We start from the raw sequence: 27,269 nt of genomic DNA, 5'->3' as shown, positions 1-27,269 counted from the left end.
AGCAAAGTATACTATAATTGTGACGTGCCTTGTGTTGTGTAAAATGTTTAAAGTTTGCCTGGGTGGAATGTGCCCAGTCAGAAACTTTGGACAAGAGGCACATACACAAATGTCAATATTTGAGCAAAGGGTGATCCTGAACGAGTGGATCAAGGTGTCAATACTGTTCTAGGAATGACCAAAGCTACTGTGGTTACATAAGTCTAATAAAATCCAGAAATGTATGTTGTAGTTTGGAACAAATATATATCCTAAAATTGTGTTATTTTTTAATTAATTGTGGCAACAAAAAGATATTGATGAAATGAATGAAAAAAACGGATCTGTCTGGGAATTTAGAGCATATACAGTAGTTTGAAATTTCAAAGGCTTCTGACAGATTTGATTACTTAATGTGATTAATTCAGAAAAAAGTAGGCTATATGACATATGACATTTTAATGAAATGAAGTATCAATGAAAATAAGTAAACATATACAGAAGTATACAACATATACTATCTCCCTCCATGTTTAGTCTGTAAATAATACAACCAACTCTTGATTTTCTGTTTATTTTCTTTCTCCACGTTTTGTAATTCATAACTTTAACATCAACAACAACAAAAAACTGAAAATATTTAAAAAACAAAAATACAAAAATAAATAAAAAATTACAAAATTAAAAAATTAAATATCTATCACACCCATCTCACTCATATATTTTGGAAACAACAAGTGACAAGGGACAAGATAAAATTATTAAAATTAAACGTAAAAAAACAACAACTGAGCGTCATGGCATGGTAAAAGTTCCCAAGATGGTTTGAATGTGACCCTCATATAATAAAAAGAAATATATGGGGGGGGGAAAAACAAATCATAAAAGACATAAAAAGTTTAAGAAGTTTGAAAAAACACCAATATTGATGTGTTCTGCTGTGAGCTATTTAGAGTTCAAAGATAGAGGGAGTTGTGTAGAGTTAAGTGGGAGGGAGTTTAACGTGTGACCAGTCGCAGACAACTTTCTATCACTTTCTAATAGAGTTAGTTTTAGTTGCAGCTGGAATAAGGGAAGATGGCGCGGCGGAGCTGCTGTGCCACGTCTTGTTACACGACAAAAACCAAATTAAATCCCTTTAACTCTTTCTTATGTGCTTTTATTTCTTTTATAAGTCTTAGTCCTTTAATCGCTGAAGCTGGGTTGTACACAGCGTCGGATCAGATTATTATTTTATCCCCGGAGAATGTGGACTCCGTGCTTTTTAACTCCAGCGCGGCTCTTTTCGTGGAGTTTTACGCGACCTGGTGCGGACACTGCGTCGCGTTCTCACCCACCTGGAAAAACCTCGCCAGAGATATTAAAGGTTAGTTTGCTCCATATTTCCATATCGTGAAGATACTGTCGCACAGTTAACAGCTGTTCGTGACCTGCAGCGTCTATGCAAAACGACTGGACTTCCGCTACACTATCTTTTACCATGGTAACCTGTTTCCTCCGAAACATAGTAACTGTTATGTGCGATTGTATTTGGTATTTGCCACAGCTGGTGTCAAAATAAATCAACACAAATGGCAGTAAGCGACTACAAGGTTTAAAAAATATTTTAAATATTTTTATTGCGGTTTTACATTAGTTACAAGTGATTTTTGGTACCATAGTGATTTTTGTGAGGGGTTTTATCCTAACTCTTATGCAAAACATTTAATTCTGTGTGTGCAAACTGTTTTCAGAAACCTTCTACCTTTATCAAAGTTAAAGTAAGCTCAGTGATGATGACTTATTTACCTACAGATGAGTTTTATTAGTGGTCAATGGATAGTTATAAACACAGCCAATTGAGAAAAGCTGATAGACTGCTGTTAACTAGGTTACACATTGACTAGTGAGCTGCCTACTTTATACAATGGTATTGACATAAACAAGCAATGTCTCAAAACCCAAGCAGCCCACCAATTGAACAAGTGAACGGTCTGCCTATTGAGGTACCTAGTAAGCCTAAATAGTTATTTGGTGAGTTAACTACCATGTCAGCTTATTTGGTCTACCAAGTGAGACTGCCTAGTGAAATAGTGAGCTGTCTACCTGGACAGCATTTATGGGCATCATTGGTGCATTTAGAGTTAATTTTGCTATTTACAAATGCAGGCTGTTCATTTAGGTTTTGAGACACAACCACTTTAAAGTGCACATATATTTTATCCTCTCCTGTAGCTCTAGATTTAAGGTTTTTGAGTCGCCTCATCTAGGTTTACAGTATCACTGTTCATTAAAAGCACACTCTTTTGAGACCTGGAAGTCCCCTTTGTGAAAGTTTAATGGAGCATATGTTGTGAATGAGAACACCTTATCTTCAGTGTTGATCAGAAACCCTGCTTGGTCATGTTGTGCCAGATGCTCTTTGACATGGTGTTGACATTGTATTTGCACAGACAGGTGTTTGATGTTTTAACCACAGACTCCTTACCGTCATAACACAAACTTTGCAACATGCAACTGAAATCCATTTGCAAAAACGCTATCGATCCCATTCTTTGCATTGATTCAGTTTCGTAAACTCTGCATTCTGTGTTGTGTTGCTGTTGTAGAGTGGAAGCCTGCTGTTGATCTGGCTGCTATTGATTGTGCTGATGAAAGCAACAGAAAAGTGTGCACCAATTTCGGCATCATCGGATATCCCTCTCTGAAGGTAGTGTGCAATTTAGAGACCATACTATTATTGTTGCTGTTGTGGTCGTTTATAATTATAGTTCAATGTTTTTTTTCCTGTAGGAAAGAAAACCCACAAATGTTTTTAATTTCTCAGTCATAGCACGTAATGTGATTCAATGGAAAGTTTTCCTCGAAACCCTAGTAATTTAATTTCACCTCCAGAGTTTCAGAAGAGATCTCAACAATTTGTGATGAAATTCAGCAATAACAAGTCTGAGATTTAAATATGAATGGAAACATGTTCCATTGAATTCTAATTTATTTCCCATTTATTAATTGAAGACTGGAGTAATGGCTGATGAAAATTCAGATTTACCATCACATGAATAAATTGCATGAAAAATGGAAAAAGTTTTTTTTATTGTATACTATATACTATATATAGTATATACTGTATATATATACTATATATATAAAAATGCACCCTTGGTAAGCATAAGAATCTTCCTTCAAAAACATATCTTAGAACTATTATTTATTAATATTAAATATTACAACTATATTTGTAATTTTTTAGTCTATAATTTTCTTTTATAGTTTTATGGAATGTTTATTTTATACAACTGTAATTGAAACATTTAAGAAAAAGTTAATACTTGGATGAAATGTGAGCTCTGAAAGTGCAACACCTGAGCAATACAATTTTGTCTTCTGAATAACCTTATGTGTGGGATCAGCAGCAAAAAAAGTATTTTACAGTTAATAATGTAAATTTGTCTGTGTAGTCAAATGGAAATCTTTTTAAAAAATGGATGGCTGCATTTATTGGTCCTTGTTCGTCAAATATAAGGGGGAAAATGTGTGTATTTTTCATAAAATCTTTATATAAATTGTTGATGCAGTGACAAAAGATTTACACGTAAATTCATTCTGCATGTGTTTCATGAATGAGGCCCTCTGCTCTGCACAAAAGCATGACTTGTGAGTTTTTTCCACACAGATGAATCCATTTTATTCATGAAAACTGTTCTTTGTTCAGTCGTGCATTATGGGTACAGGCTATACTGAAGCCAGAGGGACGAACTGATGTAACTGAATCTGTCAGTTCTTTGTCCTTTCTCTACATAAACATTTAACTGTTGCCATTCCTTGAATTATTATACTGCATCAGTTTCCTTCAAGGAAACATTCTGAAACTCATCACCAGATGTTCCTTCACTATTTGAGTGTTTTTGTTACCGGGTCTTTTTTGGTCCAGTTTTGTTTTCTTGTCTTGTAAAATAAAGTCTTATGAAGGGACATTCTTCCACAGCTTTGATGAATTTTAAGAGGGTAAGAGGAAGTGCTGTTGACTAAAACTGTCAATGAGGCTCTGCAGGCATGAAACTGATGTGAAGAGCTCAAGTAGCATCTTTACTGATCTCCCTCTGTCTTTCTCAGTTCTTTCCTGCTTATTCGAGCAGCGAGTCCAGGGGCCAGGTTTTCAGAGGTAAGAATGTCTTTATTTATTCCAGTATGTCCTTAAGACTGCAGCAACTGTTGTCTTTTTCACACTGCGATTGCAAAATAAAAATAAAAGCCAAGATGTTGCTGTTTAAAACTACTGTCAGGATTAACTAAAGACATGTAGTGAAAAAAAAAAGTTATGAAAAGGCATGTACACATTGACTTTATTGAATATGCATTTGGAAGAGTTTCCACTCCCATTGGCACTTTTATGGGATTGCAGTCTAACGCTGGTTTGCCCTGTTTAGTAAATCTGGCCTCTACTTTAAGTTGTCATTTTCATTTTTATAGCTGAACTATTCCATTTCATCCAATTCTTAGCCACTTAATAAAGATTTTTAAAGTTTACTTGTGATGTACTTCCTTTGTTTATGTACGAGCATGTTTTTAAATGTTCATATAGGATTTTCGAGGGATGTGAGAGGCCTTCGTCACTACATTATCAATAAGTTGGAGATGCACAATGAGACTTGGCCACCTGCTTGTCCACCTTTAGAGACAGCCAGGTTAGAACACAATGTCCTACACACTTTTCAACTTATTTAAAAGCATGTCTATGTTTTAATTTGCACTTGAAATTTTAAAGGTTTGGATGTCATCTTTTGTAAATAATGCTTGCTTGTTACGGTCAGCGAGCATGTTGGTTTTGTTTGCTTTTAGTCAACGCTGCTGTTCAAAAGTTCTCTCAAATAGGGAAGGAACAGGACACACCATGAACTTGATTTTTATCTTATTTTATTTTTTATTTTTTGGTGTCATTTGTTAAATCATTGCAGGAAATGCTAAAAAAAAAAAGTTTTGTCTATTGAAAGCCAAAACGAGAGAAAACACAGAAATGTCAAATATGTCAAATGTTTGCATTACATTATCTCAACTTTATTCAGATTTGATTTGAATTTGATTTTGATCTGATTTGAATCTAATCTTTTTTTTTTCTCTTGACAGTGAGGCAGAGCTAGACAACTTCTTTCAGACCAACAATGTGAAGCTCCTCGCTCTTGTGTTTGAGAGAAAAGACTCCTACGTAGGGAGAGAGGTCAGATCAGATTACACAAGGATGATTTAAAGGAATAATTCCCACAAAAATGAAAATGTTGTCATTTATTCACCATGTTGTTCCAATCCCAAATTCCTTTCATGGAACACAAAACAAAATTTCTTTTGATTAATGAATTTTTTAAAATTTCCCATGCATTCTCAAGCTTCAAATATATTTTAGCTAAGTTTTTTAGCTAAGACTTTACTGAGAAAATACACAATACCTTTTGTTGAGTAGGATTTATCTGTACAAAATGTACATTTTAGATATACATTGTCACTTTTTGATTTATTTATTTATTATTTTATTACATTTTTTGTTTTTTGTTTAGGTGACATTGGATTTGTTGCAGTATGAAAACATAGCTGTGCGCAGGGTTTTGGACACAGAGACAAGTTTGGTGTCCAAGTTTGGCGTGACCGATTTTCCTTCATGTTACCTGTACAACTCATCCGGACATATCTCTAGACTCAAAGTGTAAGTGCTTCATTTCCTTCATATGGCCCTGTAACAGATATAATACTTCAGACTGATGTCATGGATCTTTCAGGGCTATATTTGACAATAAATCATGAATTAAACCTGATGCGTAGATAATTTCGACAAGAGAAGTATTTGGGATGTTTGAAAACTAATGCTAATGCTTATCACTTTTAATAAAACTCATACTTAAAATGATCATATTAAAGTATTAAACTTAAAGGGGTGCAAGACTTAAGATTTTGGCCAGGTGTTTTGTTAAAACTGCTGAAAAAATCCCATAGACTTGTATTGGAGGGAATGAAATTACACGGTTCACCTTTAATCTCTCTTTCATAGTGCATTAACTTGAGTTAGAGCCTAGGCATTTTAATATTAGATTCTTATAATAAGGCATTTAGCATTTGCTTGATCTCGTCTTCTCAGTTTTATGATCATTAGCCAATGCAGGAAAAATCCTGCAACATCTGGCCATGTTAATGAGACAACAGAATTTTAATACATGCAATTATTCTAGATCACAGAGCTTTCATAATCATTTCTAACCAGGAGCATAAATCAGAGGTTTGCTCGCTTTGTTATGCTTATTTGAGAAAAATAACTTGGCATGGGTGTTGGGCCCTTTAGATGACAAATGCAAAAGAGAAATGATTTATGGTTGGTTTATGTTGTTTCTGTCCTGCATGGGTGTGTTGAGGGGGGTTTTAATCTTCTACGGCGAAACAATGGTGCCCTTTTCTGCATTTCACCTGCCAAGCAGTCCTTGCTCTGCAGAGCAACAGACGGCGTCCCGTCAGGTCTGAATGCGTGATTGATCTCGTGTAGCATGCTCAAAAATATAAACACACACACTATCTCCCCCATCTCGGGTCCTCGTGGTCTCAGAAGCGTGCTGTCAGACCCTGGGGACCTCAAGCTTCACCCCATCTCTCCGGTGAGGGTTGATTGAATCTTGGGTAGATGAGGGAGTGTGTGTCCTCCTGTGCTGGAGACACAGGAATGCACAGTGGTGTTTGATTGCCAGGGTTAGAGAAGAGGGTAATGATCAGTAATGACATCTCATCAGCACACCACACCCACCATCTGTTCATCTGAGGAAGAAAGGTAAATAGATGATAGTAGGATACAGGAGAAGAGAGACATGGGAGTAAGCTCACTTTTTTAAGCAGGCATAAGCACAATACGTTCCTAGACTTTTTTTAGATTCTACTTTTTTTTTTTTCTCAAAAATGCATCTAACTAAGTGAAATAGTGGTTTACAAATATGAGTATATCAATGTCCAATACTGATAGACTGTATTGGCTCAATGGCAGATATAAAGACAATTAGTAAAATAAGGTCAGTAAGATTTTTCGGCAACACTTCGGTTTAGAGACCAATTCTCACTATTAACTAGTTGCTTATTAGCATGTATATTACTAGCATGTTGTCTGCTTATTAGTACTTATTAATCACATATTAATGGCTTATTCTGCATGACCATAATTACATAACATACCTAAACTTAACAACTACCTTACGTACTATTAATACATTTAATTTTTATTTATATATCACCTTTCCTGAGCTCAAGGACACTTTACAATAAACATCCAATAAGTGAAGATAACATCAAACAGTAATAAAGAGGATAATGTCAGACAGAATACAGAATAAGAGGGGAACACCTGACATCAGAGGAATAATATGTAGATAGGGCATTAATTTTATTAATAAGTAGCTAATTTGGAGTTTGAGGCAAAAGTCATAGTTAATACTTACTTAATAGTGAGAATTTGACCTTAAATTGTGACCGATTTATTTAAAGTCTTCCTTTTTTTTCAGCAATTAAATGGATCAGAATTGACAGTAAAAGACTTTTGTTACAAAATAATTCAATTTAAAATAAATGTTCTTCTGAACTTTCTATTAATAAAAGAATCCTAAAAAAATCCACAAATATTAAGAAATTTTTAAAAGCAATATATATATTTTTTAATAAAATAAATGAAGTCTTAGTGAGCATGAGAGACTTTTTAAAAATGAAATGAACATTTATACTTTAAGCGCAACATTGTCATTTCTGTACCATTCCATTGACTCCAGTGACATTTATTGTTTGTTAATATTTCATTTATTTTGGTAATGATTACTTTGGTAATATGAAATCTGTAGAAAATTTATTCTGAAAAATACTAGTGCTTTTTTCATCCATCCATAAGGCTGTCAGTATATTTTTGAATTGACACCAAGGCAAAGTAACACTTCAGTTATTCAGCAAAAGTAAGGGTACCCTGTTTTGTCCCTCATTATGAGAATTTCAGTGAAATTCAAAATATGAACTAAACAACAAATCTCAAAATGTTCAAACAACATTAATCTGACTCTCCAATGTTTTGATTTCTCTAGTCACAAATTATTTCCCCGCACTTCCTGTCTATAACTCTATTTCCAGTTGTAACTTTAATGCTATGTCCAAAATCACATACTATCAAAGTATGTAATGCATCTGATAAAGAATATATTTCTTGACCCGTTATGTTCTGCAAGTATGCATCTAATTTGAATGCAGTCCTTATATGCTACATCTGCCACATTGTATGCGCTAGTTCAAATTTCAACGACTGATTTATAAATACTGACATACTACTTTTGCATACTATATTGTAGGAAAGTAGGTATATTTGGATGTAGAGTGACTGTCTCTACCCTAACTTGACTCTATTCCAGAGACCCAAACCTAAACTCTCCTTTTAATTCCTGTCCCAAACTGAACTGATTCAACAAGCAGCAGCTCTATAAACATGGACTAGTCTCAGCTCTTCTGGAGTCTGGCAGACATGACACCTACTCCACATTCTTTTGTCACATGTTGTCACTCACTTGAGGTTATGTTTAGTGGTTGTGCGGCCCTCACTTCTCTTTTTCCTCCTCTTCCCCCTCCATCAGACTCAGTGAAGCTCGTACCTTTTACTCATATGCCCTCCAGAGGTTGCCAGGGGTAGTGCGGACAGGCAAACCCCAGATTCCCATCACTGATCTTATCAAGAACTCAACTCTACAGGAATGGAGGCCATTTAACAAGTTAGTGCAAACAAACTGACATAATTAGTCATGTCTTTTCACATTTAGATTTGTTTTGCATATTAATGCATCATTTAAATTCAGTGCATTCTTGTAGCTCAAAGAGAAAAGGATGGCTTTAGCAACACCTAGGTTAAAGGTTAATTTCCTAGGAAATGCAAGAAGTGATAAAATGGATACTTTGAATGTAATGTAAGTCACTTTAGATATAAGCAAAAATGTAAATGCAATTAATGTAACAATTATAGATAAATGCACTGAAATATTAAAGGATTCCCATTTTTTAATAAGTCTTATTACACTTAACAAATCAGTAGTTCATGAATATTCAAATATGGCCATACTTAAACATTTATTAATCAATGTTTTATTTGTAACAATGTTTTATACAGTAATAGTCTATTGTAGCTGAAGTCTTAACAAAATGGTTTACTGAATCATGTGGACTTTCTCATGACTTAAATGGTGCACAGTTGTAGTCCTACATATATTTTTGTGTGCGTTCATATAGGACACGTGTTTATATGTCTGATTTGGAATCAGCGCTGCATTACTCACTGCGTGTAGAGCTGTCTGGACACATCAGCATCAGTGGAGACGATCTGATTGCACTCAAAAAGTACATAAATGTCCTGGCTAAGGTGAGTTACATCAATACACACACACACACATTAAATATCCACTTGAATTATTTTATATCATGGCATCTGTATCAGCCTAGTCAGCTCAGAAAACAAACCACTAGAGGGAGATACACTGAACATTTCAATCCAAGATGCGTTTTTTAAGCCTTCTCATAGAGATTTTCAGTGTTTGTGGTCTTGAATGATATTATAAGATAAGTTGGTTTTTAGAAAATACAACATATGGTCACATGGGTGTTTCAGGGTAAACATTTTAGAATATTAAATTTATATTAAATATTACAAAATATTAAATGACTAAGTTAAAACTAATTTTTCAGATTCACTCAATTCTCTATTCCCTGTATGTTCTCTACTGAGCCATGCTCTACTAGATCAGACGCGTGCCATGGATCTCTTTGATGAGGTCTGAGACAATGACCTTTCGCTGGCTTTGCATCGGTCCATCGTAGCTCTGCCAATCTCTTTGATTATTTAGGGCTCTCTGGGGAAGGTCTACACAGATGCCTGGAGGAGTGGCAGGGGCCCTGGGCAGGCCTCCCATTAACTGTGGTTAGTTTTGTCAATATTCCCGGCTCCCTCTGGTATTCCAGCCTTAGCTGGGCCTCTTCAGAGTGTCCTTGCTGTTTTTGGCTTGCTCTTTTGAGCTGCCTTGTTAAACAGACACGCCGGCTGCATTAATTGACACTCTGTGAAGAGGAAGTGTTTAACCCCACTAAAGCAAAGCATGGAGAGATTAATGGTGGCATGGAGGAACAAACACGTTCTCACACAGACACACAAACACACACACTCAAGTGTTCTGAGCTGAAGATCTGTACAGTGGCTTGAATGCTAAACACAGTTAGTTTGCTTACAGGTTTGGTACTTTAGGTTAAGATGCTTAGGCAGGCAGACTGATGTAATGGGATAATCCTGTGAATGTCACAACCTGCCCTCTCATCCTGAACCTTCTCCTGCACCAGGAGCCCACAGGCGAAAAAATATACTTATTTGTATGTACAGTCCCATTCAAAAGTTTGGGGTAATTAATCAATTAATCAAAAATACAGTAAAAAAAAACAATAATATTGTAAAATATAACAATTTAAAATAACTGTTCTACTTATTCTAATGTATTTTCTAACATATTTGTGTGTTTGTTTATATATATATATATATATATATATATATATATATATATATATATATATATATATATATATATATATATATATGACCCTTTATGTATTATTATGTATTAATGTGTCTGTATGTATATGCATGTTATTTGATTTTATGTTTATTGTTTGTTTAATGTAATGCTGGAACCTGTACCAAAGAGCTGTACTGAAAACAAATTCCACCAGCTTGGCTGTGTGGTCATTAAAATTAAAATCAAATCAAATCAAAAAAAAATATATATATATATATATATATATTATATATATACATACATACATACATATATTAGTATATAAAAAAATAATATAATAATGTAATAACTAATTACACACATATATATAAACCTATATATATATATATATATATATATATATATATATAAATATATATAAACCTATATATATATATATATAAAAAAATATATAAACCTATATATATATATATATATATAAAACAATTTAAAATAATTGTTCTACTTATTCTAATGTATTTTCTAATATATGTGTGTGTTTGTTTGTGTGTGTGTGTGTGTGTATATATGTATACATACATACATACATACGTTAATTTGCATATTTGCATATATGGTAGTGTGTGTATGTATGTGTGTTTTTACCTAAAATCTCAAATTATGAGCATAGATGAACAAAATGTAATGCATTCATGTTATGACCAGTACTAAATAGTAAATATACTGGTGAAGTTTGCTGCAAAGTGTTTTCCTCGTTCACGCTGTTGCTTAACGTATCTGGGTTTGCAGCACAATCCGGATTTGTATGAATCAGAACATGCATTTCAGGATTAAAAGAGTGGATCTTGGAGACATGAGAGCTTTAAAAAGAGGTTTTAGGATTACCCATCTTTATCCTGCTTTCTTGAAAGAGGCTTCCCACCACGCAAGAGGGAGAGAATAAAACAAGGAATTAGAAGGCAATTTGAGGTCCAGATTCAGCCGTGACACAATCTTTTATCCGAGGCCACGGTGTCCTAAATGACTGACTCTGCATTTCCTGTTTTCATTCTTACAACTTTCAGAGACCCCGATGTTGGTGGACAACTAGTACCTGCTGTTGAGTAGTGCTGTGATAAAAGAGAAACAGTTAAGATGGCTTTTACATGGCCCACTTGTGTATGTGTCCCAGAGGGTGAGATTAAACAGGGGTCTTCTCCAGGGCTGGGCCGACAGATGCCTTCTCTTTTGAACCTCTGCAGAGAGAGAGAGAGACTGTGGTTTTCTCGAATGCTGATACTAATCGGATTTGAGATGACATATTGCTAGGGTGAAGTGGATTGTCATGGTCCGAAGGGGAGGAAGAAGGGAGAGCAGAGGGGTGGGGGGCTGAATCAGTTAGGACAGTGATTGGAAAGGGCTGTTTGTGGTTAGTGATCTATATCCTTGCTTTGGTAGATGGAATATGCAGAGGCTATATACTCTTACACAGCATGATTGACAGTGTACTGTTGGAAAAACTGTCTGAATAACAGAGAGACTCAGAAAACATTGTCTTCTCATGAAAAGATAAACACTCTAGCAGTCACTAACAGTATTAAGACACTCAAATCTTAAAAGACTTCGAAGTCTCCGTGTCATTGCATTAGATAGCAAAGTATCTTGGCATCTGCAAACAAATGACTTTTTAGAGCCATTTTTGCTATTAACGTTAACAAACTGGGTCCAATTTTTCGGAGATGTGTGAAGTCAGTTCCCCTTAAGTTAACATAAGTTCAACACATTTAACTCTGAGCATGTAACTTTTGACAACCAAATGCAATAACAAAACAGCTTCTAAACAGTATGTCTTGTTTCATTCTTTATTATTATTTAATGCATTAGGTTTCATAAACTAACAAAGTAACAATACTGACAGCAATTATGTCAGTGTTAATTTATAAATGCATTGTTCAGTAGTATAATACATAATTTTTAAATCATACATCTTGCTTTATGTATTAATATATGTAGAATTGTAGAACATTAGAACATGAACAACCAAAAACTTGGTTGATATTGTGATGTATAATGCAATGGCATGCATACATTTTACACTACTGTTCAGAAGTTTTGCGGGTTTTTTTTTTTATGCTCCCTATATTTATTTGAACAGATATATAATAAAAACTAATAATGTGAAATATTATAATAATTTAAAATAACTATTTTATTTTAATGTATTTTAACGGAATTTATTCCTGCGATGGCAAAGCTGAATTTAAAGCATCTTTACTCCAGTCTTCAGTGTCACATGATCCTTCAGAAATCATTCTAATATGCTGATTTGGTGCTCAAGAAACATTTCTTATTATCCATATTGAAACCATATTGCTCAATATGTTTGTGGAATCCTTTATTCAGAGTTCTTTCATGAATAGAAGGTTCAAAAGAATAGTATTTATTTGAAACAAGATCTTTTGTGACATAAATATATTTACTCTCACTATTCTTCAAATTAAGGCATCCTTTCAAAAAATATCTTACTGACGTAAAAAACCCTTAAATGGTAGTATATGTAGTAGAAATCTTGCCCAAATGTCTAAATACTTTGAGGACAGTGTATATCAAAGTGTGTGAGACAGTTCACAGCATTCTCGTCTTTCCTCAGATCACACTTTTAGTTCTCCTTTACAGTGTTAACCAGCTCAAATATAGAGTCTATCATGATTTGTCTGTTTACTTTTTCTTTGCCATTCTTAAAGAGACCTCACAGTATAACAGAATGATTTCACAGCCTTTCATTCACTAGCTGCCAGAACCCCGGAGATTTATTCACATCGCCTTTGTTGTTTTGATTCGCAAAGATTCAGAACAGAGTTTTCACCTAGTTTTGCACAATGCCTTTTGTATGAGCAATCCCAGATTACTCTCTTCAACACCCAGGTCTGGTAATGAGCTTTTCACACTAGTTAGAGGCCAGACCAGCACACAGATCTATTCAATGATACACACACACACACACACACACTCAGAGAATGCCTAGACTAGAGACTTTCTTCTTTTCCCACCTGTGTAGCTCTGATTAGCTTTCCGCGTTGGCTGCGTTCTCAGTGGCCGAATCTCCCAGATTAAGGAAACAAATCAGAATGGAGTGGGGCGTTGGGGTTAAGTAAATCTCCGCAAGGCCTTTTTAAGTGAGCTGCGTTTTAATAGAGATCCTGTTAGAGGGTGATGAATAGAAGGCCGCACCATGCTGAACAGATGGCCACAGGAAAATTGAAAAGACGCAAGAGCACAAATCAAAGAAAGGTGCACCTCTGGGATCCTGTGGAGCCTCCCCACAAACACACACACACACACACAGGCCTTGGCCTGCACTAATGTGGCTGTGTTTATGGGGCCGTGACGGAGTGTTAGCGTTGGCTTTGTGGCCCCAGCTCAGACACAGAATTGTAAGGTCAGCACTGGCGTCCGTCCAGGGCCATTGAATCTGTCCATTCCCTCGTGCCACATGGCTCAGGCTGGTCATTACTTCACTGTGCTTCCAGAGACTTACACACACACATTCTTTAACACTATTAAATTTGCACTGGTGTAAGAAAGAAGCCTGTTTACCAAGAGCAAATTCTGTGTTGCTTTTTAGTACTAAAGAACAACGAAAACTTAATATTGAAATATTTTAACTCATTAATTCATTCTATGTTGTTATTTGTGTTCTTTGTTTGTTTGTTTGTTTGTTTTTCATTTAAAAAACACATTTTAATATAATAATTGATTAATTGGTCATGGAATATTTATATTTTTAATGGTTAATGTGTCATGAAATAATGATGATGACGATGAATATTATTAAAAAATAATACATTATTTGAAGCGGTTTTAAACCTTAGAAACAAAGAACACAATATATTTTAACAAGAAATAATAATCAAGAATGATTGCCTAATAAATAATAATAGCAATAATAATAATAATAATATAATAATAATAATAATAATTATTATTATTATTATTATTAATATTATTATTGTTATATTTTTAATGTTTAAAGTGTAATGAATAATAAAAATCACAATACTCATAGTTTTTATTATTATTATTATTATTATTATTACCAACATTTTATAATGGTTAATGTGTTCTGAAACTGTGATAAATATATATTCGTCTTTAAAAGGGCATTTTCTCACTGCTTTCCCTGACTGTAAATCTTCAGAGCATTGCAGTGTGCATTTTCACTGTCACTTAGCGTCTTCTAGTAGCACATTAGCGAATCTAGTGATCTCACCATTTGACAACAGCTACTGGTGCTGCAGAAATAGCTGTCACATTTATTAGGTTTAAAAGGACTTATGTAAATAATGAGATGTTTTAGCCTAGCCTGGCCCCAAACACAAGTGTATGACTGCGTATGTGATTATGTGCTTGTTTTGTTTGTGTAGTATTTCCCAGGTCGTCCATCTGTAAAGAGTGCACTGAAGACAGTGGACAGCTGGTTACAACAACAGAAGGGGGTGGAGATCAAATACAGTGATTTTAGAGATGTCCTGGACAACACTGTGCAGGTTAGACAAGCTTACCTGAGCAGAATATCTCAGAAAGAGCTTATTTTTTATGTTTTTTTGGGGTTTTTTTATGACTGTTAATGATATTAGAAATAATAAATGAGAATTTTGACAACCAGATATTTGATATAGCAAAGTACCGCATTTATTTGAAAAGGTACCCGAGTTTGTCAATACCTTGACGTAAGCATTTCTCCACTTAGACTTAGGTCATGAGGTCAGTGTATTGGGATGCTGTCACTCATGTAAATTTATTAAAACATATATTCAAACTATTTAAGCCATTGCAAGCACAATTTCAAGCCATGGCATTCAACATCATATCCAGCCTGCAGAATAATGCAGAACACAAGCTATTTGGAAGAATGTTTCAACAGTTTTTACCCATATGTTGAAAGTCAATGAGGTCCAAAACACATTGGACTCCACTGACTTTCATTATATAGAAAATGACACAAAGAGACAATTTTTCTTTTGTGAAGAAAGTAAGTCAAAGAGAGTAAATGACAGAATTTAAATTTTTGATTGAACAAGATTTTATGATGCTGTCACAATACTGAAGCTCGCATGCCTACACACACAAACATACACAGAAGCAGTTAGTGACTTCATTAGCTTTTAGCCACCCAGTCAATGAATCAATGAGGAAGCAGGAAGGAGTCCCATAAGGAAAAGGGCTGGTGTCATCAAGATCATCGCCTCTTATAGACACACCCACCAATCAGCTGCACAGAAGACTGACCAATTTGAGATCTGGATTAATCCCAAAACTGGCTAAAGAGTTTATTGCTCTTTGATATGAGCTTTTAATTATGCATGAAATAGAATATGATTGAAAATGATACCCGAAGAGGTTTTATTGCAGTATCCACCTCACTTCATTTGAAGAGTAACTGAAAGGAAAATTGATTGACTTCAATTGATTCTTGTTGTTTAGGTGAAACGCAAGTCAATTGAGACTGCATGTTTGTATGTGTGTGTGTTTTTAGACAAGTGATGCAGTGTTGCCTGAGGGTGTACAGTGGGTGGGCTGCCAGGGATCTCAAGCCCAATTCCGTGGATACCCCTGCGCTGTTTGGACCCTCTTCCATACGCTCACGGTGCAGGCTAAAGAAATGTCCAGCCCAGGTACTATTAATGTGCACCGCACCTTAACTAGACTGTTAGTTATTTAGTAAATGCTCCTTTCTTTTCTTGTTGCGAACCAACAACCTTGTGGTAACGAGCCTAAACTAAATGAAATTGCATTCGCCACCCATATTTTCTTTTGTAATATGATATATATCAGAGTGAAAAAAGCGGCAAGACTTAATTTTATCCATTGGGAATTAATATTAATGTGAAAAGTGTCTGTTCTATACCAGAATTTGCAGTCAGCTGTGAAAGACTGTGAAGTATACATGGTCGAAAAGGAAGGTTATTTAATACTTTTGATGAAAGAATTTTCTTTGCAGTAATATGCACTGATGTCTACAACAACGCCCTGTTTACATTAATGCGTTTGCGTTTGACAAAGGCGTTTTAAAATAAAAATGATCCTCATCTACACTGGTGTTTTCACTGTGTTTCAGAAAGATCTCTGTCCACACTACACAACCAAAAACGCATGTCACATGACCATACACACAGGTAAAACAAAGAGCATGATGTTATCGTTTGCACGGTCGTCAAGGATACGGTGAATGAATGTGGGCCGCAACGCCATCATTTTCAAAAGTCTCCGTTTTGGTCCATTTACACTGAAACGCAACCTCTGAGATTTCAAACTAAAATGGGGACTGCTTTTTTTTTTTTTTTTTGAAAGTCTTCATTTTCAATTGTCGAAAACACCAAAGTAGTGTAAATGGCAGGCGTAACCATAGCAAAAGTTATGCATTTTAAAACAAAACACACTAGTGAAAGATTTAAACTGATTAGATGTATACAATTAACGCAATTTAATGATTTGTGTAAAAGCATCTGCCAGATGCATAAATGTAAGTGTGAATGTATTAAAGTAAAAAAAAATTACAATTTTGACTTCATGACTTTTTAATGATTTCCGGCTTTTAAAAAGCAGCATCATCTTTTAGAAACGCAATGTGCTGAGAAGAACAAATCAATGAAAAACCAGGTCTCGGTCTGATTTGTTGATCTTTGATTTTTTTTTTTTTGTGTGTGTGTTTCTGCTATAGACCTTACATATTTCAGACTCATGTACTGTAAGTGGTCTAACGAAGCTTGGACTGAATTCTGTGGCCCATCTTGGCCTGTTGTTGACCTCAAGAGCCCCAATCAGCTGCCCTATGTCACAACCTTCAAGGTCCTTTTGAGTTGGATGAGCCTTGTCTATTGTGTAAAGAAGGCCGACATGCATCTGTCTGTGGCCGGCTGTGCGTTCCTCTAGATTGTTTATAGTGCTTTTTGTTGAAAAATCCATCTTCGCCCCATGCAAATATACACAAGTGTCATGTTCCAGGAAACCAGTGTGTCGCTGTTATTTTTAGGCCTTGTTTTGCTGCTGGAAAAGTAATTGTGTGTAGGTAGAAAAGAGGGATTTGTTTAGATTATTGGAATCTGAAGGGTTAATATAAGACCCAGTGAACACAGCTTCTCCACTCACACTTAATCCAGCAGCTTACAGTGGGCGGAAGAGAAGCGGAGGGAGGATCTGCGTGTGTTTGTGTTTGTGTGAGCGGGTGGAGGGGGGTCACGTAACCTGCAGATGGAAGGCCAGGGACGGGGTGTCCATCTGTCCACTGGCAATGCTCTGGATTATGTCCACCAGCTAAACACAGAAAGAAAGAAGTGTACTAACCACAACACTAAACCAACTTGGAGTATTCAGGGTCAGAACTGACCTGTCTACCTCTCCTGGTAACTGCAGTGACTTGTCATCAGAATGTGTTGTGTCTGAGACAATAGATACTCAAGAATAAGTGTAAATTTATCTGGGGCCCAGAGGTTGGTTAGTTAGTGGAATGTTGTGTGTCTGAATAAACAGGTTACTACATTTTTGGATAGATTACTGATGGATTTTCATCCATTTTTAACCAATATTTGCTTGTGAAGATACACAGAAGGTAAAATATTATGCTATTATTTACTGAAGTATATTTTTTTATGAAGCTGTTATTGTAGAATTATTCCTTGTTAGAAGTTTTTCATTATTTATACTCCAATAAGTGATTACTGTAATATCACATATGTATATAATATTATCAAATAAAATTTATTTATTATTATTAATGCATGATATTATAATATATTAATAGTTTAACATATTTCATATGCTGGGATTTGGCAATGCTTCTTTTCTTGCAATGGCACTTTCAATTTTTTTTTTTTTTAATTCCTTTTTTTGACCATTTCCTCTTTACTTTCTTTTCTTTCTCTGTCTTGATCTCAGACCCTCAGGAAGTGTTGCAGGCGATGAGAAGTTATGTCAGCAGTTTTTTCGGGTGCAGGCCATGTGCAACTCACTTTGAAAGTATGGCCCAAGAGAGCATGGATCATGTGACCACACTTTCCAGCGCTGTCCTTTGGCTTTGGTCTCGCCACAACCGAGTCAACAACCGTCTGGCAGGTTAGTATTTTCAGTGTAAATAAATGTTAAGTGTTAAACACGTATGACTAACACTTAACATGTATACAGTGACCGCAAAAAGTATTTGCATGGAAAAGCACACTTTTACATTTACTGTCCTAAAAGCATTTTTCTGAGAAATTTTTGCAATTACTTTTAACCTGTTGCAAGTGGTTTAAGAGTGACTTTTTGTGGAAGTGCGAAGTCAGTTACTCTCAAGTTCACACAGGCGTCCTAACAGAGCAACCACAAGTGTTATACATCACATTAAGTATGGAACTGTTCATGTGACCAGAAAGTGCCACAATATTTTTTGTCTACATTTTGAACAGTATACCTACCACTTAAAAATCTAATAAACCATTTTCTTGAAAGGTTTGTTTGCGCTATATTTCTGTACAATAAATGCCACTTGGTATGGCTTTTGAGTGTCCAAATACTTCTGGGGGCCATAATAATCCAAGGATATTAGTCAGTCCTGTCACTCCTGTCCTGAGCAGGAGAAAAGAAGAGAGCACACCAGGAGTTTTTTTTTTTTTTTTTTTGTGGATTTACCCTCTCCAGAGCACCAGTGCAGCTTCTTCCCTTTAAATCCCTTTAATTCGGCGATCCTCTGGGCAGACACCAGCTGTCCTGTTCTCTTCTATCCGTCTATCTCACTATTTCTTTCTCTCTCCAGTTTCATCCATCCCTTTTTCTATTTCTCACAACTTCTGTTGCTCCCCATATTTTATTTTATCTTATTTTTGAAATTATGCTCATTTATTATTCAGGTAGGAACATTGTGTTTTTTAATCTTACAGTTTTTAGTTATAATTCCCTAGTAAAAGTGAACATATTTGACATTTCATAAATAAAAGTCTGAGTTGTCTTTCTGACAACTTGTCAGCTTGCATAGCTGTTATGCATAAGGGCCATAAAGGGAATTAGTCGCCTCTCTTCACACTTGCTAAATTCATTTGTTTGTCATCTTTTGATGTCGCCTGCCTCTTTAGCGTCTGTCCATTTTTACCAGCCATGAAGTCATGAATAATTGGACAAAAGTCCCCCATGCGTGTCCCCCTATGGCTCTTCTGTGCCCCCTGGTCCCCCGTCACTTCTGCTGATTAGGTCTCACTGTCTTTCCCCGGGAGAGTCATTCCAGCCGCTTGACAATTGATATAGCAACAGTGTCTCCTGCCTGGGGCACACCGCCCTCTATTCCCCAGACGGCCGGGACAGCAGGTGGCACACGCCACGCCGCCAGCATCAAGCCTTCCTCTGCTTTGTAATCTCTGTCCGAAGTAGCTAACACAAATTGTGTGTTTCTGTGGGTGTGTGTGTGTGTGTGTGTGTGTGTGTGTGTGTGTGTGAGGTGGGTGGCACTCTCCCCTCCCCTTAATTCCTCTCAGTTCCCAAGAGGGACCCTCCTCCTCCTGATCATGAGCCTCTTTAGTAGTTCCCTCCCACTTCGCACACACAGAGCTAACCAGGCATGAATAGTGGCCTATTAGTATCACTGCTGCACAATTAATTTAACTGGCATAAAGGCCCAGGCAACAAACTCAGCCCAGCATTGCTGCCACTTGTCAAGGGAGGAGAGGTCTACAGAAGGAAGAAAAATAAGTTTACCTTTGTGAGCTTCTTTATTTGCTCGCTCACTTCTGTCCTGGCTTATTGCATACTGTGATGTATACTGACTGTAATTTTTTTTTAATTGTATGAGAAATCGTATGCAGTATGCAGCACGTGATCTAGCAAAATGCTTGTTTAATTTAGCAAGTGCTATCAGTTTTCTCAGAAACAAATGTTTTTGTTTTTCTTTGACCTAAAAATCATTATTTGATCCGTCTGCCAAAATGAATGAAGAAATTATAAAATAACACAATGCTGCAGTGTTCCGTGTAGTTAATGCATTACTATGTGCATTACTAAGCTAATGCATTACTATGTGTTGATAAGGTGTTCAGATAGGTGGTCTTAGGTGGTTGCATACTGGCTCAAGTGAAAAAGCCTACCCACAACACCTTAGATTAGGTAACATTATTCACTGTTAACTAGTTGCTTATTAGCATGCATGTTACTAATATTGGCTATTAGTACTTATATTGCACATATTGATGCCTTATTCTGCATGATCAATATGAAGTAATTAGGAGTTTATTGAGGGAAAACTCTTTGTTAATAGTGAATATGTGTTCCCTAATCTAAAGTATTAGTATTAATACTTATGGCTACGCTTAGTATAAACAGTAGCAATTTAAAAAAAATCACGGTTGATTTTGTGCGTTTATCACACTGGAAATGGCAGGTCAAGTCAGGTATTTCCATTGTGACATTTTTCATCCAGTGTACATTGCTTTTATACTGATATTCATTGCATTGCATACAAGAAAATTAGTATGTTAGCATGCCATTCTAAACATAACTATTGTTCCCTCTTTCTTCCTCTGTCTTGTCCTCTGGTTCTCTTTAAAATGCCTAGGAGAAGATTAGCCTATATTTTTGTTCAGTGGTGGGAAGGTCACTTTGGAAATGTATTTGTTACAGATTACAGTTACCCTTTTTAAAATGTAATGAGTAATGCAACTATTTCAGTTACTGTATTAAAGTAATGTAACTGATTGCATTTGATTACTTTTCAAAATTTCTAAGGAATGTTTTCAACTTTTAATCTTTTTGAAACATTTAAAGCAGGCAGGGTTAACCTTACAGTAGTACTCAACACTGACTACTGTCAGACTTTCAAAATCCTTCACTTAAACTAAGATTATAATAATTAAGTTTTAAAGCACAGCCGCCATACTTTAAAACCTCTTACTTTGAGATCATTTTGAGGTTAGATATAAGATATAGTTTAATAGCTATAATACTTTTTTTAAAAATCAAATCTTTGCATAGCTATGACAGGAAACACTGGCATCTAACAACGCCTATAGCCAAAAAACAGTCAAGCTTAAAAAATAAAGCATATACATAAACCCAAATAGAAGATAGAACAGTTATCGAATAAGAATTGTGTCCTATTGTGTCCTAAACTCCTGAAACATTGGTGTCTCATATTTTGGCGTCACAGTGCAATTTGGGAAAGAAATCAATCAAATCTATATGTGTGTAAAAAAATATTCACATGTAACCCCCTTTGTAATCATTACAATTTTCATAAGTAACTGTAATTTAATTACACTTTACACTGGAATTACACTGGAACAAGGACACCTTAAAATAAAGTGTGACCTTTTTTCTCAGTAACTGTAACAGTTACATTTCCGCTACATGTAACTAGTTACTCCCCAACACTGTGTTTGTTTTGCATTCGTTTAGTCAGTCCTCCAACCCTCCCTTCATCTGAACACAGAAGCCCTGCCCACCCTTCGGCACTCACATTCACTCCTGTTTACCAGAATTGTCCCGCGTGACGGCTCCTTCTCTATTCACACGCATGAATATTAATGCACCGCCCCGGCAAGCTTGTATCAATGTTAACAGTGCTACAGCTGAAGTCACCTTTGTGCTGAAGGGCTCCATGATTAAAAGTAAGATCTTCATAGGCATTGCATCACAGCCAGATATGAGTGCTGTCACAGAGCCATGCATAAAGACCCCTGGGTTCCCGTAGACACATAGTAAAATTGATGTATCTCTTATGTAAAGTGTGGCATGCAGAGTACGTCCACACATGCATATATACATCAGATTAATCTACGTAAGAGATGGGGGGAGGAATGTACACTAAACGCTGGTGCCACCTCTTGTAGTGTCCCGGCCACCCCGTGACATCCGCCACAAGCAATTTATTAGCGGATGCCTCCGTCTGGGGTGGCGTTTGGGGGGAGGGAGGAAAGGAAAACATCTGAAGGGAAAAAAATAGTAATTCATTAGAGGGAGAGCTGCAGCCCAGAGGTGCTGGCTTTCATATTCAATTTGGAGATGGTGGCATGTTCATAGGGGGTGTGAAGAGAAGAGGCCGGACGGTGTGTGTGTGTGTGTGGATGGGGAGGGGTGTCTTGTTCACCCCAACCTCATCTATTATCTTCACGATCCTCCCTCTGGGAGAGACCACAGGTCTATTGATCATGTCTTTAGACCTGTCACACGCACACGCACACACACATGGTTCACACAGCACCTCAAGGTTAGGCAAAATTCCGAATTTTGAATGACAGGAAGAGGAATTGCAGCAGATATTCAACAGATACTCATGCCTTTTTTTCACTAGTCTAACTTAGTTTTTCTTATTCATTTTCTGATATGCAGAATGAGTTTGTCATACAGGTTTGAATCTACAAAATATTGTTTTCAGATACTTTTATAAAACTTTTCTGAGAAAAGTGTTCTTCTCCAGGTTTTGTTAAGCTGTCAACTAAGAATTGATTAAGGTGTCATTTGGGCTTTTCCCACTTAACTTAACACCAAGTTAAATAATTAATCTTTTTAAAATGGGTTTAAGCCTATTTTAAGCCTAAGCAGGTGAATCTCATGAAAACATGTCCAGGTCACATTTAAATGTAAATATATAATACATTTAATATAAATATTATTTATATTGTGTATAAATGAAGCCTTTTAAGCTTCATTTATAAAAAATTGCAGTTTTAAATTATTGCAGTGTTAAATTATTTTCATAACAATTAAGTCAATTTTCCCCTTTTTTAATACAAGCAAAAAAGTGTACTTTGGATTTTTTATTCCAGTCATTCTCAATAATTATTCTCATTTGATTCTTATTATTTTAATTATTACTTACATTTTTCTGTAGTAGAAAAAAATGGTCTAAACCAGAATAAATGAAAAGTTGTACAAAATTCATGATGTATACAATAATACTTACAATTTATATATATATATATATATATATATATATATATATATATATATATATATATATATATATACATACACATACTGTAATGAGGATGGGATTTCATTTTTGTTAAAATATGCTTCATTTCTTCATGCAAAATATAATTTCTACACACACACACTTACACACACACACATATATATATATATATATATATATATATTTAATAAGACTAGAACATGATAACATGATTTCAGAGACAGTTGTGATTTAGTTGATCATTTATGGTTTATCTGCTTTATAACACTTGTTTTTTGACTGTTTATGAAATTACGAAACTCCCTCTGACAGCTGTTTTTCTTATTCCACACAGGAGAACTCAGCGAGGACCCCCATTTCCCTAAGATTCAGTGGCCATCTCCAGAGTTGTGTCCTAGCTGTCATGGTTTAAAGAAGACAGGTGAGCACAGCTGGAACCAAGAAGACGTGCTGACCTTCCTCCGAAACTACTATTCTTCAGCTCGCATTCTAACAGACTACCTGCAGGACGAGACCCAGGCTCTCATCCATCAGAGAAACCGACTCACAGCAGCTCGGATGGAGAAAGAAGCCAGACGCGGGGCGGAAAGGAGAGCTCGAGAGGTTCTGGACAGCCACCCTGCTGAAGAGCCTCAAGAAGAAGAGCAGCAGGAGGAGGAGGAGGAGGAGGAAGAAGAACCAGCACTGGGGGAGCAAGCTGGTGAGCCGTACCCTGCAGGGTTAGAGAGAATGGGGGCGGCTGAAGCAGACAAGGCTGATAACCAGGCACCTTGGGAGAAGCCACAGCGGCCACAGTCCCAACGCAAACCAAAAATTGTGGGAATGAAATTACGGGAGCGCCAGGAAGACATAGTAGACCTGGATTTATTTGTCAACCATCACTATAAAGCCAAAGCCCTCCGAGCTGCAGCCATGTCTGGCGTAGTGCAACGGAGGAGTCTGAAGAAGAAGGAGGATGTGGAAGACCTCCAGTTTGAGGGAGGCTGGAGGGTGAAGCGAGACCTGGGAAGCCAGGAAGAGAACCTCGGTGCTGGGGTCGGGATAGAGCCGTACCCCAGACCCCAAAGCAAGCGTTGGATGTCCCTGCTCAGCTTGGGATTCTCCAGGCTGGATGTGAGCCTGTGTGTCCTGCTGTATCTCCTCTCCACCATGTGTCTGCTAGCCATGTACCTATATTTCAAACTGAGGATAAAGCTGCGACGTGCTAAAGTGTCTCTGCCCTAGAGCATCGCTCCAGTGCAAACTTTTACTTTTTAGCAGGAATGACCAAATCTTACAATCTGTGGCTACTAGAGAAACCGTCAGCTTCAGTACTGATGCACAGAAATCGAGAGTTTACAAAGTTTTTAATTTGATGGTAATTCATTTTGTTTTACAGACCCTACACTTGTCTGTGAAGGGCTGCTTGTGTTTTTTTTTTTAACTCCTGTGCATCTAGTGATGGAAAAATTATCGTAATTGATGCATTTTATTTGTTTATCGAAAAAAAAAAAAAAATTATATGACCACTCATTCAGCACACATCATTTTTAAATGCACCAACCATTTTTTGTATAATTTTCTTAAAACAAAATTAAGCTTTAAGAAATACTCTATCACAATAACATAGCATCTTTAACATGACCTTTAGTAAAATAATTAAAACGGTCAAAATGTATATTTTTTGGAATTTGGAACCCAATTAACTCTTACCGTGGTTATCATAATGAAAATATCTGTTTAATTTTTTTAATTTTACTGTGATTTTACTGCCTGTCCATTCAGTGCCTTTCTGATCAAATTTTAGATTGTTTCAGATTTTTTCACAAAACTATTTTAAGATGTGAATTTGTACCACAGAGCAACACTATACAAGTACCTGAAACTATAAGAATCACAACCATTATGGTTTTTGCCCATTAGAAAAGCAAGAACTAAATATTCATACTGAAATGGAATGCTTTGCTTGGGTAAAATCTGATTAAAATTATTTTTTCTAAAAACGTCTTTCTTGTATTGTTTTTTTCTGCCATGTTTGAGATATGTCTTTTGTTTTTTGACAGCTTTTTACATTTCCAGTGTCTTTGTTACTTTGTACTTTGTTACTTTGTGAACTGTAGTTTGTGTGCAGCCCAAACTAACCTGACTGTAGACAGTCACTTAAAAAAATAAAGGCTGGAATAAATTGCACTACCTTTTTTTAGCAAATTTTTGGCCCAATTTGCAGTCTGAAATTGATGCTAGTTGCAAAAATTCAGAGCCAGTCTGCCAATTTTTGGCACTCAGAAAATCACGTAGTGTATGATAGCTTCTTATTATGATTCCTTCAGTTTGGAGGAATTCAAACGTTTAATATTTTGGGTCAATTTTAGAAAACATTTGGTTTCTTCAGTCAGTAAGTGTATAATGCCTATTATTTTAGTTTTAGACCATTCCTGAAGATTTTACTCATTTCTCAATCAAACCTCTGTAAAACATTGTAAACTTGACTATGTAACCATTCATGATATACCTTGACTATAACATCTTTCTCCATTGTATCATTTCTGAAGCCTGAGCATCGCTCACCCTATCAATGTTGTGTATGTTTGTCTTAATGAATAGCTCATGTGTTGTGTTTAAGGGTGTCTGGGGTGAGGAGTGGTCTGGAAAGGGGTGAGCGGGCCCACGGGTGGAAGAACAAGCCTGTTGCCATCTGGTCTGTTTTGCTAGCTAAATCCTAACAATTTCATTGGGATTATAGCAAGTGAGTAATCCTGCTTTCCTTTGGGTCTGCGGGAGATTACCACGGGGATTAGCCCCCACCGATAATAAACTTTATTAAAACGCAATCGGCTTTCAAGGCCTCTTCCCTCACACACTTGGAGGTTGGCTGTACCCGGGAGGGGGTGGTGACCCCAGGGAGAGAGGAGCGCTGGAAGACAAGGGTTTGAAGTGTTCCAGATTACACAGGCTCATCTGAAGGACACCATCGCTTGATCTTGAGTTTTAGGGTTTTCGTGGAAATCTGAGCTCCGCCCTTTTGTCCCACATCTCTATCTGCTTGTCCCATTTTTTGCCTTTACTAGATGTCCTGTATAAATCTTTGTTGAGCATTTTGAAAACTGTTGAAAAGGAAAGCTCTGAAGTTCAAGGCTTCTAGCAGAGGACAAAGAGGACGAGTATAGATCACATGACCAAAAAACAAACTTTTCTCAACTTTTAAAGCATTTAAAGGGGACAGTTTATCCAAAAATCATCATTTACTCACCCTCGTGTCATTCCAAACTTGTATGACTTGCTTTTCTCTGTGGAACATAAGATATTTTGAAGAACAACATTGAATTCCATTTGACTTTTTAATTGTAAAGACAACAAATGTTCAAAACATAGACATTTATTTGTTGGGTGTAAAGTGTCTCTTTAAGACCTATTTAAGTGAGCTGTGCTTTTACTTTTCAGGTTCTTGGAGTTAATTTTGTTTACCTGAGCCATATCCAGAGATCAGAGTATCATAGAGACTAGAGGATGGACTCTTGACTTTTGGATCAGTAAGCCAACATCCAAAACACCTTAGGAACTGCATAGCAACACTATAAAAAACACTTAAAACACCTTAGCAACCATAATGCAACACTCTGGCATTGTGTCAGTAAGTTTTGCACAGACAAACATCTTGTTAGGATGTCTGACAAATCACCAATACTTGTTTAAAATTTTAAATAAAATGAATGTATTTCCTGTTTAATCTCAATTGGATCATTTAAATTCTTAAATAAACTTTTTAAGATTATTATTTAAAATGTTAAACTATTTAATTTAAAAGTTGTGGATTCTCTGTCCATCCTTGCTAGTGTTTCTATGTACAAATCAGACATAATACACTTCCTATTCCCTGC

The 27,269-nt window shown here is 36.2% G+C and overlaps 1 protein-coding gene across 1 annotated transcript; it reads left to right on the top strand.

Annotated features, from left to right (window-relative positions):
- The first annotated feature begins 987 nt into the window (after positions 1–987).
- Positions 988–25,394, top strand: qsox1 (quiescin Q6 sulfhydryl oxidase 1). The gene is made up of 12 exons (XM_042729492.1): positions 988–1,345; positions 2,568–2,668; positions 4,072–4,120; positions 4,541–4,643; positions 5,083–5,173; positions 5,508–5,653; positions 8,586–8,720; positions 9,232–9,361; positions 14,903–15,025; positions 16,015–16,153; positions 18,414–18,590; positions 23,747–25,394. The coding sequence occupies exons 1-12, from the start codon at positions 1,057–1,059 to the stop codon at positions 24,634–24,636; spliced, it is 2,373 nt and encodes a 790-aa protein (XP_042585426.1). The 5' UTR covers positions 988–1,056; the 3' UTR covers positions 24,637–25,394.
- Positions 25,395–27,269: the final 1,875 nt, after the last annotated feature.

Source organism: Cyprinus carpio, chromosome B8, assembly GCF_018340385.1.
Source record: "Cyprinus carpio isolate SPL01 chromosome B8, ASM1834038v1, whole genome shotgun sequence".
Taxonomy (NCBI): domain Eukaryota; kingdom Metazoa; phylum Chordata; class Actinopteri; order Cypriniformes; family Cyprinidae; genus Cyprinus; species Cyprinus carpio.
This window is presented reverse-complemented; position numbering and strand designations above follow the sequence as displayed.